This window comes from Podarcis liolepis (assembly GCF_965112155.1).
Source record: "Podarcis liolepis genome assembly, chromosome: 1".
In the NCBI taxonomy this organism is placed as follows: domain Eukaryota; kingdom Metazoa; phylum Chordata; class Lepidosauria; order Squamata; family Lacertidae; genus Podarcis; species Podarcis liolepis.
In genome coordinates this window covers 115,771,923-115,788,963 of record NC_139554.1, presented here as the reverse complement: position 1 = coordinate 115,788,963, position 17,041 = coordinate 115,771,923, and the positions used below count along the sequence as shown (strand labels likewise).

At 43.4% G+C, this 17,041-nt stretch overlaps 1 protein-coding gene across 4 annotated transcripts in view; it reads right to left on the bottom strand.

The window, feature by feature from the left end:
- Positions 1 to 17,041, bottom strand: part of CHN1 (chimerin 1) — a 102,380-nt gene that overhangs the window by 41,964 nt on the left and 43,375 nt on the right. The window contains exon 6 of one of the 4 annotated variants that reach the window (XM_083469102.1): positions 5,975 to 6,126. The exons of 2 other annotated variants lie outside the window; for them this stretch is intronic. In XM_083469102.1, coding sequence (XP_083325228.1) covers positions 5,975 to 6,045 — 71 coding nt within the window. In that variant the 5' untranslated portion in view covers positions 6,046 to 6,126. Of the gene's footprint in view, positions 1 to 5,974; positions 6,127 to 15,769; positions 15,885 to 17,041 lie in introns of those variants that run through there. One more of the 4 variants, XM_083469103.1, reaches the window with a different exon arrangement.

The following is a 17,041-nucleotide window of genomic DNA, read 5'->3' as shown; positions in this document are numbered from 1 at the left end:
ATTAAAGGCTTAGCGGCTATTAAAGGATTAGCGGCTTAAAGGCTATTAGCGGCTTAGCGGCTTAGAAAAAGGGGGGGAAGCGAAAAAAAATCGGAACACTCGCAAGACGTTTTCGTCTTGCAAAGCAAGCCCATAGGGAAAATCGTCTTGCGAAGCAACTCAAAAACGGAAAACCCTTTCGTCTAGCGGGTTTTCCGTCTTGCGAGGCATTCGTTTTGCGGGGCACCACTGTACACATTTCTTTAAATCCATTTGAAGCAGAATGACTTTTCAACCAAATTTCAGCATGGTGTGTATTTCTGGCTATACATGGGGAGGGTTACAAGACATGGTTTTTTTGGGGGGGAGGAGGTGAAGAAGAATGGGTGCTGCTGGCAATATTCGGCTAATATACCCTGTCTCTGCACACTTCTGTTGCATTATAGGGATGGCAATGCTAGCATACCTTACAGGGCTATTATAAGGCTTGAGATACTGCAACGATGTGCTATGAACACTTGAAATGCATTTTATAAATGCTATAATCCTCCACGGGCAAACAGTCGTCATTATTAAAATATTGCTTTTCTGTCCTGTGCTTAATGTAACTGTTTTCCACTAGGAAACCTAACCTTTACACATTTTTGCACTTCTTGCTAAGTTACACAGAAACGCAACGATAACACACACTTTTGTAACAGCTGCTTTTTGTTTATTAAACAGGAAATTGGGTGTATATAATCACATACTCTCATGTCTTAACAGAGGCTTGCTGGAAATGTTATTCCACGAACGTACAAAATGGGCTTTGACAATGTCATTAGGACACTCTAAATGGAATCCATTGTGCACTTATTTGCAAATAGCAGGCCTAAAATAAATGACTTGGTTGTATTAAAAAAATGGTTTGGGATGACTTGTCTGGTCTCTCTTGCTGACCAGCAGAATGCGCTATTTTGCACAATGGGGGAGGACTGAGCTAAACTGGAAGTACAGTTCTAGCTTTAAAAGCACACAAACATGCACACTTGTGAGAAAGCAGGAGGAGGTCAGGACAATTTCTCCAGAGGTTCAGCCACATGGCTGAGGACCTCTTCTACCTTCCAGTGTAGTCTGGCAAGAGCATGGGGAAGGGGAAGATGGCAGCATATCCTGCCTGCCAGAGCAGCTCCTATTGTCACACAACTTGAGTCCCCCCCTCCCACTGGTTTTCACCTACCATAACATGAGGGAAGCCTGGGCATTAGAGTGGGGGCACCTATTTCCTCGGCTTTCCTTTAGAATACATAGCAGGGACAAATGGTTTTAGTACACAGTGGGCTCTGCTGTGGTGCCTCTGAAGGCTTAGGGGGCTGGAGAGGTAGAAATCCATGAATTGAATGTTACAGCAAGCCTGCAACTTAAAGGTAAAGGTAAAGGTACCCCTGCCCGTACGGGCCAGTCGTGTCCGACTCTAGGGTTGTGCGCCCATCTCACTTAAGAGGCCGGGGGCCAGCGCTGTCCGGAGACACTTCCGGGTCACGTGGCCGGCGTGACGAAGCTGCTCTGACGAGCCGGCACCAGCGCAGCACATGGAAACGCCGTTTACCTTCCCGCTATAAAGTGGTACCTATTTATCTACTTGCACTTAAGGGTGCTTTCGAACTGCTAGGTGGGCAGGAGCTGGGACCGAAAGACAGGAGCTCAAGTCTGCAACTTACGTGCATTTAAACTTGTGTGATTCAGCTTCGTTTCCACCCCATCGTTCAGCCCAGACACTGAGGTCCAGCTCCGAGGGCCTTCTCGTGGTTCCCTCACTGCGAGAAGTGAAGCTGCAGGGAACCAGGCAAAGGGCCTTCTCGGTAGTGGCGCCCGCCCCATGGAACGTCCTCTCATCAGATGTCAAGGAAATAAACAACTATCTGACTTTTAGAAGACATCTGAAGGCAACCCTGCATCAGGAGGTTTTTTTAATGTTTGTTTTATATGTGTTGGAAGCAGCCCAGAGTTGCAAAATTATTGTTACTATTAAGCTTTACACAGGTGGCAAATAGATATAAAACAATTAAAAATGGGGCACGGTTCTGGGGAAAATGAGAGTCCCTCCTGCCATTGAACCCAGTGGGTTTTGACTATATGTGATTTTCGCTTTAGACGTGATTCCCAGAGCGTAATCCCTCATGAATTGTAGTAGATTAAAACAGGGACAAAACAGGTCTCTCTTACACCTTCCCTGGAGCATTCTTGTCTCTAAAGTTGCATACTTTAGAGGAAGCTGGTAAAAAAGGCCTCTCTTTTCCAGTGTCACAAGTGACGTTTTGTGGAATTTATATCATTTTAAAGCACACATTCATATGATGAATGATAGGGAGTGCAAAATTCAAACAAACCCCTCTTGATGGGATACGGAGCTTCAAAAATTGTTAACCTGCCCTGGTCCCAAGTATCTTGTTGAAAGAGCTTCTTGCTTTGCCCATGAGACGCAGCAGACTTTGAACTTATTCTAATTTCAGTGTTGCTTCCAGCAGGAGAGCTGGGAATTTTATTTATTAATCTGGGAGTGGAAAGATTTTGAAAATGTGTAAATCTCTTATTTGAGGTTTAAAGAAGAAAAGCAACTATATGCTAGAGGCTTAGTACCACATGCTCAACTAATGACCCCCTGCTTTAGCCGGCTTCATTTTAAGGGGAGTCTTATTCGTGACACAGGTTATGTTCCTTGGGAACATTACAGCAGATGAGGAATACATTTAAGAGGGAAGAAAACTGAAGCAAAGATAGTGCCAAACTTGGATTAAGGTTGGACAGGACTCTCTCAATCCCAATGCTTTTCAAGCTGCTTCCTAGCCCAGGAAGGTAGCTACTCCAGTTCATTAAAAATGAGAGTGAATTAGAACATTTCTAAAAATGAAACCTCAGTATGATTACTAGTATCAACACTATCTCATTTTCTAATGCAACATTTCCACAGAATCAGGAAGCTGGAATAGGCCATATCCACCTACATATCCCCCAACCACAGCCAAACACCCAAACTTAAGCTATTCAATCCATACCACAGTGTACCAAAAGCAGTCTTTTTTGCAGTTGTTTTAAGGCACAGAGATTTGGGTTGTTTTTTTAAAAACAATTTTGCATAACAGTGATATGTCCATTATCACTTCTGAGGACCTCAACTTTTGCAACCCAAATGTTCATAAGGTGAGGTGACTAAAAAAACAACAAGCAGCAAAATCTAGCCCAGCAGCAAATTCAATAGTTACTGGATATTTCTTCAGTCTGTTCTCCTGTTAGCCCCTTACATTTAAAACGAAAACAGTGTCTTTATTGCAGAAACAGGTGATCTAAACTACTGTAACATATTGTGTGTCAAGGACAGATGATGTTAAGTGTTTGAATGCTGTGAAATTATTTTTGCATGTTAAAGAACTCATTAACAATGACAGAAACACACGTTATCATCTGGGTTTTTTTTTGTTTTACTTGAGATGTCCTTGATTTTTCTTTATCCTTTGTCACATTCGCATAATGTATTTCCCCCCAAACACATTAGAAGACCTAATAATGAATAGTTGTAGGTCTGCAACAATTGCTCCTAATTACCAACATATTTCATTGGACTTGAACTCCTGCAGCGGTGGCAAATTATTGGTACTAGTTGTGAACCAATTGTTTTAAATTCCTTTTATAATACCACAAATCCATTGATGGTGCTGGAATTATATGTCGTGTAATCTGGCAGACATCATGCAGTGGTGCGCTACAAACCTTACAAGATGCACAAATCTTTTAGAATTGTACATATTGCACATATCAGCACAAGCATGATAGATCACAGCAAATTGTGTTCATCTATTTTTCCTTTTCATCATGATTATGGAAAATTATTTTTCAACACATGTTTCCAGGCTGAGGTCTTATATCACAAACGGATTTGTGTTTTCTCTGTATGCAGTTAGTACATCAGCTTCCACTCATTCCGTTTTTTCAGTCAGAGGCCCATTGGGATACCCAGCCAGAAGGGCGGGGTATAAATAATAAAATTATTATTATCATTATTAGCATTTGCTATTCCACACCAATGGGTTAGGCTTGATTGAATAATACTGTGATGGATTTTATTTGTTTGTTCCTTGATGTCTCTACTTTCTCTGTCTAGGGCAGGCACATAGGTATTTCTGTACTTATGTACCTTTTTTTAAAAAAAATGTCTCTTGACAGAAAATGTTGCCAGCCTCTAATTGTAATGTTTCTAGAAAACATGTACTTTCTTTGTGAAGGGGGCGATATCCATTTCCAGTTGGAGTCTTAAGAAAGAAAGAAAGAAAGAAAGAAAGAAAGAAATAGAGATCTTGAACGAGAGTAATGTTTAGCTATATCAAGCTGCAAAAAATGGCAAAAATGTGATAAATTGGTCTTGCACCAGACCTCCATATTATTTATTTGTTGAGGCTGCAATTCCTGTCTCCAAGGTAATCTGCATTTACTGTGTGGAGATCTTGAGAAAACAGCTCCTCCAGACTTGATCATTAAAATCTGGCTGTGCTTTCGGCATGAGACAATTAGTTGAAGTAGGTATACTTGCATCATTTGGGATGTAGAAATGGCTAGATTATGCTAAGGTGAGGAGAGACGGAAGTAGTGACCAAGGGGTGGTGTGTCCCGTTTTTGATGTTTGAGGCAAAACAGGAAGTGCTGCCCGGCTGCTGCCGCCGCCACCACCTCTGCCACCAGCATTGGTGAGATTGTGTGTGCTCCACAAAATCTTGCCCCAAATCAGTGTGGAGGCAGCAGGGCCAGCCCTGGAAGGGGGTATTGGTAACTGAGAGTACTAACCAAAACCACATGTGACATACCACCCCAAAATATGGAATTTTTGTGCTAACATGCTTCCATGTGGATATATAATGTTGTTGTTTTTGTTGTTTAGTCATTTAGTCGTGTCCGACTCTTCGTGACCCCAGGGACCAGAGCACGCCAGGCACTCCTGTCTTCCACTGCCTCCCGCAGTTTGGTCAAACTCATGCTGGTAGTTTCGAGAACACTGTCCAACCATCTTGTCCTCTGTCGTCCCCTTCTCCTTGTGCCCTCCATCTTTCCCAACATCAGGGTCTTTTCCAGGGAGTCTTTTCTTCTCATGAGGTGGCCAAAGTATTGGAGCCTCAGCTTCAGGATCTGTCCTTCCAGTGAGCACTCAGGGCTGATTTCCTTCAGAATGGATAGGTTTGATCTTCTTGTCGTCCATGGGACTCTCAAGAGTCTCCTCCAGCACCATAATCCAAAATAATCTATTCTTTGGCGATCAGCCTTCTTTATGGTCCAGCTCTCACTTCCATACATCACTAGGGTATATAATAGGCTCTTTTTATTAACTGGATTCTCCAAGGGTGGAAAAATCCAGATTAAACGTAACAAAAGTATGGACTGCCATTTTGATGACATCGAATGGACCCCGCATAAAACTTGCATATACCAAACTGCCAAGATTGCATAATAAACTCCCATCTGAAAGCGCCCATTGTTTTTATTCACTGGCTGTGAGTGCTCAAGTGTCAAAACATTCAAGCGATGTATACATTAGCTTATCCAAAGAGCCCAGTTGCTTAGGAAGCTTAGCAGTTTGCATATACCTGAAAACTCCCAGAGTGTTCAAAACATGTCAGGGAGATTTGAGCTCCTAAGCACTCTCAGATTTGCAAATGACCAAGGGCACAAACCATACAGAAAAGTTTAGTGTGCCACCCACTTCACACGTGCAACTGGAAATTAGTTAAGAGCAGATTTCCCATAGCCTTACTTGGAATGGCTAATAATAATAATAATATTTTTATTATTTATACCCCCGCCCATTTGGCTGGGTTTCCCAAATTGTTTTATTTTTAGACTGATTGTTTTGATTAAAGGCACTAATCAAAACTGAGAAGCAATTCTGTTCCTGTTGGTGTCACAACAGGGCTTCCTAACCCAGCCAGTGCTGTGAGCCTTCGACATCACTACCTTCCCATTCCAAACTTACCTAGTAGCAGAAGTGACAAGAGGACTCAGTGGAGCTTCTGGCAGGCCCAAAACACTGTTGGAAGCATGCATGGCAATGTCCAGAGCCAATTAGGAACCACAAGAAATCAAATTCCCAGGGTTTTTTTGGTGGTAATTAATTTCCAATGGATCCTGGCAAAGGAGGAAGTCGTATTTATAGACTATGGGTGGTATTCAACTAACATTCGGCTCAGAATAGACTCACTGAAATTAATGAACATGACTAAATTAATTTGTTATTTTCAGTAGCACCCCCCTATATGTGGTATTCCCAAATCTGCCCATAAGCACCAAAAGGTTGAGGACCTCTGGTCTAGAAATATGTCATCAGGAAAAGCTAGGAAATTATAAGAAAGGAAGGCACAGTACGTAGGGCACTTAGCAGGGCTGTATTTCAGGCCATTTTGACTCTAACTCGGCTGTTTCCACAGGGTCAGCCCAATTCAGAAAGGCTCTGAGAGGTCTAAATCCCATAAATTTGCACTTCAACCACCAAAATGTTGGCATTTGTCACCCATCACTAGTGAAGAAGTGTGGCAGATTTCTTTCTCCCCCAACAGCAGGTTCTTGTGTGTGAACTGATAGTGTGTTATCTATATGTGAACCACCACATTTGAGTCATGTATTTTATGTTATAATCTGATTTGGATTGCTATGCTATTTCTAAAATTTGTCTTCACTTGCTCATTTTCACATAAGTGATTTAGGAAAGGAGCTTTCTATTAGTATTTTTTAAAATACTGTTGAATATTTTAGACAGTAGATGTCTGGCTCTCCTGTTGATCAAAAAGGTTGACTATTGATTATCTGAATTAATACAGCTATTTCAAATATAATTTTTCTTCCTACACCATCCCCCTGAACTCACAGGGAGAAGGGGAGAGGGAGAGAGCGAGAAAATAGAAAGTTAAACGAAAATGAAATGGGATTATATGATTAGTTTTCCAATCAAATTCTTAACTGGAAAACAGTCAGTGAAATGTTGTTGTTAGCTTAGAGCTGACAAGAAGTGTTAAACAAGTGTTATGCTGCTAATAAAAATAGGTAGCTTCACCAAATTTATTTACCCCATTAATTCTCTTGACCAGGGTTACATAAACAAAATATGAAGTAGGAGGTTTTAATTACTGCTTCGTGGTATTTGCTCATAAAATTATTTCAGAGTGTGATACCCATAAACTTTTGAATTTGCAGAGAAAGGAAAATAATGTACCAATTAATATTGCTTGTCAGTTCTATATTTTTCTTTTAAACAATACTGAGCAAAACACTGTAAACAAGGGAGATTCCACTTAGTGAGCAAGCAAATAATGATAATCATCCACATGCACGTATGCCTATAAAGTGTTAAGTATGATGTAAACAGGAAATCCAGTTTTGTTTCTTCAACTTTCAGTGTGGTTGCTCCTATTTTGAGGATGTCCACTCTCTGTGCTTTCTGGGAACAACTGAAGATGTTTTTGTTTGAACAAGTTTTTCCGCTGAATGAAAAGGTCTCTGACTTAGGTGTTCATTCTGAGTTATTTGTAAACATATCCAGTAGCTTTCTGGAACTGCTTTTAATAGGATGTTTGCAAATTTGCCTGGGAGACTCATGCAAAAGGCAATAAATCAGCAAAACAACAGTTACTAGTCTCCCAAAGAGAACGGCACACACTTTTTCTTTTTCTTTAGCATTTCTGTTTTTTGATTCCCTTTCAAGCCACTGGTATTCTATTCAGTTATGCAATCATTCAAAGCATGAATGAAGTATCAAAGTGTCTTTCCATGGAGTGAGGGAAATATCTGGCACAAAAATCAAAGTTCAGTTATTTAGGTAAAAAACAAACAAAAAACCAGGCCTAGTTCTCATTTATGCTAGTATTAAGTTTCAAATTTATTCACAGAAATATGAACACCATATTGGAAAACTTGCCAAAGGCAATTTCTTTATTTCTCCCTCCACTGATGTCATCCACACATTCAAAATCCTTATTAGGTGTGCAGAGTCAGGGCAGAAGAATGTAATTAAGCTGCTACTGTAAAAACGACTTTCCTGCTATACCAGTTATTTATTTCATCTTTTATTTATTGCATTTATACCCCACCTTTCCTCCCCCGAGAAGGAACATGGTTCTCCCCCTCCTCCTTTAATCAGCACAACCACCCTGTAAGGTAGGTTAGGCTGAGAGGCAGTGACTAGCCCCAGGTCACACAATGAGCTTCATGGCCAAAGGGGGATTTGAACCCTGGCCTCTCAGGTCCTAGTCCAGCACTCTAACCACCGCGCCACACTGGCTGTGCTATTATTAGGGCCGTGTGGGGTCAGGTGTCCCAAGTGGCCTGCTGCAAGGGCAAGAGACCAAGTGCATCTGCCAGGTGAGGCCAAATTTCCAGAGTGTTGCATAAATTCCAGAGGGGACAGAGGCAGGTGTGCAGTCAGGGCTGGCAGATGGCCAGGCTCAAAAGGGTGGCAGTCCAACGGGAGGCATATCATAGGAGTCCGTATAGCAAACTCTAGCAGGGAGTTGCTCAGATCCTGGAACCAAGCCTGAAGCCAGTTATGTAAGGTCAAACCCTCCCCTGTTACCTTCCCAGCTCAGCTGGTCTGGTTGGGCTGATGAGGTGAAAGCATCTCATCTCTGCCCATTTTCTGAGTGGCACTACAGCAGAGTAAACAACAAACCTGAGAGTTGCCCCGACGGCACAAAGGGTGAAATGCTGGGCCTCTGTTGCCAGAGTCTTCCCTATTCAGCTTGGCTCCCTGATGTAATATGTGCTGCAGGGAACTGCTTTTGCCAACACACTTGCGGCAGCAACAGCTTGTGCTCTGCTTCTTAGTTATGCAATTCTTGGTACAGCGGTATACCTCTAGTTGCGGACACGATCCGTTCCAGGGTGCCGCTCACACTCTGAAAAGACTGCAACTAGAGTGGCGCTTCTGCGCAAGCGTGGAGCGCGATAGAGCACTTCTGTGCATGTGCGAAGCGCGCAGAACGCTTCTGCACATGGGGCGAAACCCGGAAGTATAATTCCAGGTTTGTCGTGTTCGCAAGCTGAAAAGACACAACATGAACCTAACGCAACATGAGGTATGACTGTACTTTGGCTCAAGCGAGGGACGCGGGTGGCGCTGTGGGTAAAACCACAGAGCCTAGGACTTGCCGATCAGAAGGTTGGCAGTTCGAATCCCTGCGACGGGGTGAGCTCCTGTTGTTCAGACTCTGCTCCTGCCAACCTAGCAGTTCGAAAGCACGCCAAAGTGCAAGTAGATAAATAGGTACCACTCCGGCGGGAAGTTAAACAGCGTTTCCATGCGCTGCTCTGGTTCGTCATGGCTTAGTCATGCTGGCCACATGACCCGGAAGCTGTATGACGGCTCCCTCGGCCATTAAAGCGAGATGAGCGCAGCAACCCCAGAGTCGACCACGACTGGACCTAATGGTCTTCGGTCCCTTTACCTTTACCTTTTACATCTACAGCAAGGTTGTAAAAACCCCAAATTTCACTGGGAAACAATGGAAAACCACAACATTGAGAAAATAGGGGGCATTCAAATAAATAATTTTGTGAACAGAACAACTTCTGCTACTGCAATGGGACTTCCCCCCCTCTCTTTCCCCTGGACATACCCTGTGTCATCATGATATCTGTTTCAGGGGATTGGGGGAACTGGGAAATTTGATGGGGGACGTGGGGGGAGGAGGCGAGGAGAATGTTCCAGTGTAGAATGTTCAAATTTTTGCCTTAGTGCTACATACAAGTTCAGTTGTGGTTTACAGGCAAGAACAGCATAATCACCCTTATGTGAGTGTGGAAAGCATGAAAAAGAAGAATAAAATAGCCAGTTCCCTGTTATCAGATGGCAGTACAGAATGCATTGCTACACATTAACTCCAGTGAGCTCATTCCTCTAAACGCTTATCAAGATTTAACACTGTGCATTGACAGTGTTTCCCTTCGCAATAATCCCTGTTCTGCACGGGACAAGAATCTCAGCAGGAATTATTTCCTCACTATTAAAATGCATTACACCCTGCCTCTGAGTATCTTGCCAACAATTGCCGAAGATACAAGAGCAGGTGGAAGTCTGTTGCTAACAGAACAGCTAAGGGTAATCTGGGATTTCTGGCCAAGGGAATAGAGAACTGATAATAGAGGACAGATTGTTGGAGGAGGCAGTGGCGGCGGCAAGGAGAACGGGAACATAGCAAGAACCATACGGGAAGAAAGAGAGATAACAGTCTGGGGGAGGAAAGAATGGTCCAGGTAATTAATTAACTCTAGGTTATTAGGATAAATGCAAGCTAGAGAACTAGCTCCTAGCTGCCTAGAGTAAAAACTGCACTGGCAATACAGGATGAAGGAACAATCCCTTCCTCAAGGCCATTTCACAAGTTACACAGCAGCAACCCTGGACTTTGTGCACATTCACAGGCAGATGCAGCCTAACAAGTAGAGCACCGTTCAGGAAAAAGGTTCATCGTTTTTGCACCTTACATTTGTAGGTGTGCACTTAAAAACCCCCCAAAACAAAACCCTTTGAAGCAGCCAGCCACCAGAACTACCTTTAGGGCATATAGCCTTGTTTCTCGAGTATCCCAAGCGGCCCCCAATGCTAGGAAATTATTAAGGAACATTGGAAACAAAGAGAGGCAAAACTAAGCTTTTCGGGATCACATCACAGAGCATTGAACAGGAGCTTCTGAAGACTTATGGCCTAGCACAGGATTCCCAATACTAGGGGCGTTGGCAACTATCATCTTTTATTTTTGTTCCAGGGCTGCTCCACCCTATCTGATCCCATGTGTTTTTTTAGGTACTCTAGTCTAAACTGGCCAGAGATGAATGAAAGCTGGAACAGCCTAGATGGGAAACTGTGGTCCTCCAGATGTTGTTGGACTCAACTCCCATCAACATCAGGCAGTGGGTGATGGAAGTCCTTAGTCTAACAAGATCTGGAGGGCCACAGTTTCCCATCTAGGCTGTTCCAGCTTTCATTCATCTTTCGCCAGTTTGGCCGTTTCCCTGCTGTAAAAAAAGGTAAAGGACCCCTGGACGGTTAAATCCAGTCAAAGGCGACCATGGGGTGCGGCGCTCATCTTGCTTTTCAGGTCTACTGTAGATGTGCCAGATGTGCCGTTATGAGACACACTGGCGGGAAGTACAAGAACCTGCTAAAATGATAATCTTGCAAGCTCTTTCCTGCGGAATTGCACCTAAAACTTCTTGTTTTAAAATATCTTGTGATATGGCCCACCGGAAGTAAAGATGCACATGGTTCTGGACAATGCGAACCACCCTCTCTCTTTCCCCTCTTCTCTCCAAGGAAGGAACCAAGCAGTTCTAGCTTTTAAAGAATTTGGTCTAGTCACCTGAACTCTTAGTTAATCCCTTTAATCTAATCAATCTTTTACTTTATTTTTTTAACAGTTTCATCCTAAAACTCTCAAATTTCTTTTTGAGTCTCTTCACTGTTCATTCCTATACTATCAACTTTTTCTTTTTTGCATTCCTCTTATCACTTCAGAATGCATTGTTCAATTTATTGCTTTCTAGTTTCTTGTTTAGGGACGCAAGTGGCGCTGTGGGTTAAACCACAGAGCCTAGGACTTGCGGATCAGAAGGTGGGTGGTTCGAATCCCCGTGATGGGGTGAGCTCCCGTTGCTCGGTCCCTGCTCCTGCCAACCTAGCAGTTTGAAAATACGTCAAAGTGCAGGTAGATAAATAGGTACCTCTCCAGCGGGAAGGTAAAAGGCATTTCCGTGCGCTGCTCTGGCTTGCCAGAAGTGGCTTAGTCATGCTGGCCAACAGGACCCGGAAGCTGTACGCCGGCTCCTTCAGCCAATAAAGCGAGATGAGCACCGCAGCCCCAGAGTCGGCCATGACTGGATCTAATGGTCAGGGGTCCCTTTACCTTTTAGTTTCTTGTTTAATTCACAGAGCATTACTTTAAAAAACACACAAAACATTCCTGGTGCCTACAACCTGCCTGTGCCTTTTCTGGGAAAGAGACCCTACATCTCAATGGGGGGGGGGGGAGAGAGAGAGAGACAAAGGAAGTTGTTGTCTCCCTACACACAAAATCAGCATGTCTTTGATGCCCTGCTTGGGAACTTACAGAGGCATCTGACTGGCCACTGTTGGAAACAGAAGGCTAGACTAGCAGAACAAGCACCCCTTGCCCTGCTGCCCATGCCCATGTTACCACTGGCTGCTGATGCTCGCTGCTCCTGCCTGGGCACACGACGGCCAGACCCCTGGCTCGAAAGGAGGGGGACGAGGAGCTGGAGCGAGACGGGCCCGCTCCCCCCATTCCAGCCCTGTTGGCGCCATGACCTCTTGGCACATGAGGGGAATGGATTCCCCATGGAATTAAAATACCACCACTTCCAAAATACCATTTTTACACGTGGCGTCCTCCCCTTCTTTCATTTCTGTTAGTATTTCATACCTCAGATGCTGCAGATGAGATTGTTGTAAATCACATACCTGTCTGAGAAGAGCGTGAGAAACGGAAGACAGTCTTATTTCTTCTGCTGTAATGTACTTTCACTTTTACTTGTTCTGTTTGTTCTCTCGGAGCTGGAGAGAACGGACTCCATTATGCCTTTGTGTGCACATAATGTGCAAATAAATAAATTAGATCTACAATGTCCAGCTCTTTTGCTGTGTTTTGCCAGAAGATTAAATGTGCATATACCAGCTGGTATATGTCGCTGAGTGCCCTGGAGAAGAAGGGAAATGCCTTTTCCAGTGCTGTGCATACTGGAAGACGCTCAGATATTCGTGGGCTTGCCGGCACCCCCAGGGCATTTTTCTGACAATTTCACGGAGCCACAGGAGTCTCTGCGGCCTACCTGTCTTAGGAGCTACAGACAGAAAGGAAAATAAAAGCAGAGGAAGAAGATACAGATAGGAAATGTCCGGGAATCCCAAAGTCTAAACTCAGAGACCCTGGCTTATGTCTCGCAGCAGGACTCAGGATCCACCCTGGACCTCAGCCTTCCTCTGTTCCCTACCTGTGTCAAATTAAAGATTGTAAGCCCCCTCAAGGGCAGGAACCTCTTTCTCAAGGGTCACACGCAGAGATGGTGCAAAGAAATAACACAAAATAAATCTTGCTACGCTTCTGCCCTGTGCAAGCTTAAGCCTGCTAGAGGCCTTTCCCTTAAAACCAAAGCTGTGTTCACACCATCCATTTGGGGCTCCTGCAGCATGAAAAGGGGCTAAGTCTGCAGAGCTGCAGTGCTGAAAGGCAGGGGCTTGGACCTTACAAATGCAATTGGCAGAGAGGGCTCTGTGTGAGGTCCTTTTCCCTGCTCTCCTGGAGAGAAAGGAGCATATTGCACTTCGTGTTCCCCTCTCTCTTCCTTGGACCTGTGTTGGACGCAGACATGCCTCTTCCGCATGTGCCTTCCGCATTATGTAAATGTCAGTTGGGTGTAACAAAGAGGGTGACAGATTAAAATTGCAGAGCTTTGAAAAATTAAAAAACAGAGTACGAGATTGGCTCCATTATTATCAAATAATGGAGGCATATAATTTGGACAAAAAATTAGGCTTCCAGGTAGAAAAATCAAAATTGGAAACAGAATTGTTAGACCCTAAAGTCAAGAATTTGTCAAGAATGTATAACCTGCTGTTGAAATGGAATACTCAAGATGAAACGGTGAAATCTGCTATGATTAAATGGGCACAAGATGTTGGACATAATATTATGATGGCTGACTGGGAACAGTTAAGGACCACTGGTATGAAGTTTACGGCATGTAATGCCTTAAAAGAGAATTTAATGAAAATGATCTATAGGTGGTACATAACACCAGTCAAGCTTGCAAAAATCTATCATCTGCCCAATAATAAATGTTGGAAATGTAATGAAACTGAAGGCACATTCTTTCACCTTTGGTGGACATGCCCAAAGATTAAGGCATTCTGGGAGATGATCTATAATGAAATGAAAAAGGTATTTAAATATACCTTCCTGAAGAAACCAGAGGCCTTTCTCCTGGGCATGGTTGGCCAATTGGTGCCAAGGAAAGATAGGATTTTTTTTTATGTACGCCACAACAGCAGCAAGAATACTTATCGCAAAGTACTGGAAGACACAAGATCTACCCACCAGGGAAGAATGGCAGATGAAGCTGATGGACTACATGGAACTGGCGGAAATGACTGGCAGAATCCGAGACCAGGGAGAAGAGTCGGTGGAAGAAGATTGGAAAAAAATTAAAGTATATTTACAAAAACATTGCAAAATTAATGAATGTTAGAAGGATGCTGGAATGAAGTTATATGGTTTTAGCGGAAATGTAATAAAGAATTAAGTAGTAAAAGCTGATTGATAATGTGCCAAAATGAAAAATTTAAGGTTAGACCGTTAAGATAAATTATAGAACAAAAATTGAGGAAGATGGAAAGAATTTGCTGAAACAATTAATTGAACTAGAATACAAAAAAGGGAGGTGCGAGGAGGTCGATGAAACAAGCAAATGAAAGGTAAAGATATGGAATATTGGATGTGTGCTTTAGTGTTATTGTTTCTTTTTGTTGTATTGTTGTATTGTTTTTCTATGTCATTCTATTTATGTATTGTAATGTATGTCCTGTTAAATTTTTTGTTGTCTTTTTTGTAATTTCTAAACCTTTAATAAATATCATTTTAAAAAACAACACAAAAGTTGGGTGTAACAAAACTGACATTTACATAACCAACGCCAGGGGGGGTCCAGGCACTCACCCACAGGGTCCATGATTCTTGGGAGAACAGAGTCACGGCGGAAACGGTCGTAGCTCCAAGAAATATGCTTTATTCTCCTATTGCGACTTTCCGTCTGCATGGAGGGAATCGCATCTGACAGCAGGGTCCTGTCAAGAGGGGCTTTTCCTCCACAGCAGGGCAACCCTGGAGTCTAAGGCATCTCTCCCTGGCTCTCTGATGGGCCATTAACCCCTTTTGGCATGTTCCTGTCTCTATCCCAGGTGAGGCCCTGGCTTGGAAAGAAACTGGAGCCTGCACTTTCCCACTGACCTCCAGTCTTCCCTTCAATACTTCAAATCCTCAAAATCCTACCATTTATTAATCTCCAGGTTTAGGGGTGTCCCCTGCAAATCCAGAACAGTATTTTGCCTGCATAGTTTTTACTGCTACTGTTGCTGTGAATTAATGCATGATAATAATAAAATAAGGCTTATTTTTAAACTTCTCAGCTTGTTGCCTGATGCTTTCTGAAGCGGACTTGCTCCAAACAAGGTTTCGCAGCCTAACTCCTAAGCTTTTGGTTTTGCTGCCAAGGAGGGGATTTTAAAACTCTGTTCAGCTCACATTTGTGGATATCTGGAGGGATAAATTTCAATTAATGTATACTTTCCTTCCTGTTAAAACCCATTCCACACAGGAGCAAGATCCTGAAACTTTGGGGGATTCTCTTTTAAAAGATCTAGAACGTGTTTAGGATCGAAAAGTGTGTATGTTGCCATTTTAATGGAATGACCCCGTGATTTCAAGGTGTGATGTGAACGCAGCCTTAGAGTAAAGAGAATAGAGGCATGGAAAGGCCATACGGTTCAACTTTGTAAGCAACCAGATATTCACAACAGAAAATATAATCTGGGGACCACAGCTGAGGACCTGCCAAGCTTTCAACATCTGTGGACAAGTCAAGCCAGGGAGCCAAGCCACATGCACCAGTGACGGGTGACAATAATAATAATAATAATAATAATAATAATAATAATAATAATAATATTTCTGTGCCACTCATCTCCTCTGGGTCTCGGAGCTGCTCCTACCTTCAGAGTTCCTTCTCGTGGTCACTGATGGGCACCTTGATCCTACTACTGGACTACTGATCCTGAAGAGCTGCCCAGCCCAGCTTCATGTCCCCCACCAAGTGCCTCCCCTTCTAGAACCCACCACTCTCAACCAACTCTCAACAACCTCCCCCCACCCCAACATTCACTCTCCCTTTCTAAGCCTCCTCCAACCTTCCGTCTCCACCAGAATTCCACTCCATCTCTTCCCCCCTCCCTCCCTGCTTGACATTCACTTGGGAATTCTAATAGAATCACCTTAATTGCCCTATTGCAAAAAGAGAGGAAGAGGTTACAGATGGGAAAGGTCTGGGAATGCCAAAATCTAAACTCACAGACCCTGGCTTATGTCTCGCAGCAGGACTCAGGATACACCCTGGACTTCCTGTTTCCCTCCCTGTGTCAAATTAAAGATTGTAATCTCCTCGGGGCAGGATTAGACAGACCTTCTTAGTCTGATCCAACAAGGCAGTTTACACAGGTACACGTATGTTGCACATGCTCCAAACACTGAATTCCACACCATCCCATTCTAATAGGCTGTTTGCTGTAGAGTGAGTTTGAACCTGATAATGTGAGCAAGCCTGACTCTTCTGTTTTCATAGCTCACGTAAGCCAGGAATTTTCCATGGATACTATTGCAGCGCTAAGGCCTAAAAGGATTATCAGTAATCACCTGACGTACAAATCCAAAAGCTGTATCAGCTAGGCTATGTGGTAGCTGCATTAGAATATATATATATAGAGAGAGAGAGAGAGAGATCCCTAGCAGCTTACGATCTCTTCTTCCTTTGGTATCCAATCCACAGGACTCACACATCATCACCATTTCTCCTCCACTACCACCATAGCGTGCAGCAGGCATAGGCAAACTCAGCCCTCCAGATGTTTTGGGACTACAACTCCCATCATCCCTAGCTAACAGGGATGATGGGAATTGTAGTCCCAAAACATCTGGAGGGCCGAGTTTGCCTATGCCTGGTGTGCAGCAACTCCTGTTCTTGGACCCAGCATTTCCTCCACATCCTTATCCTCCTTCCCTCAACCCTATGCCTCTTTTTTCTTTTCTAGTCCTCTTTTCCTTCGCTTGCTACTTAGCTAGTCTATAGTTCCTTGTCTTTCAGGGTGTTCACCTCCTGGGCTCAGATTTCAACCTTTAGTAGCATTTCTTGCACCACGCTTGCCATAGCTCTTACCAACTTGAATAAAATACTGGGGGGGGGGGATGTAAGCCCAATGCATACCATTTGA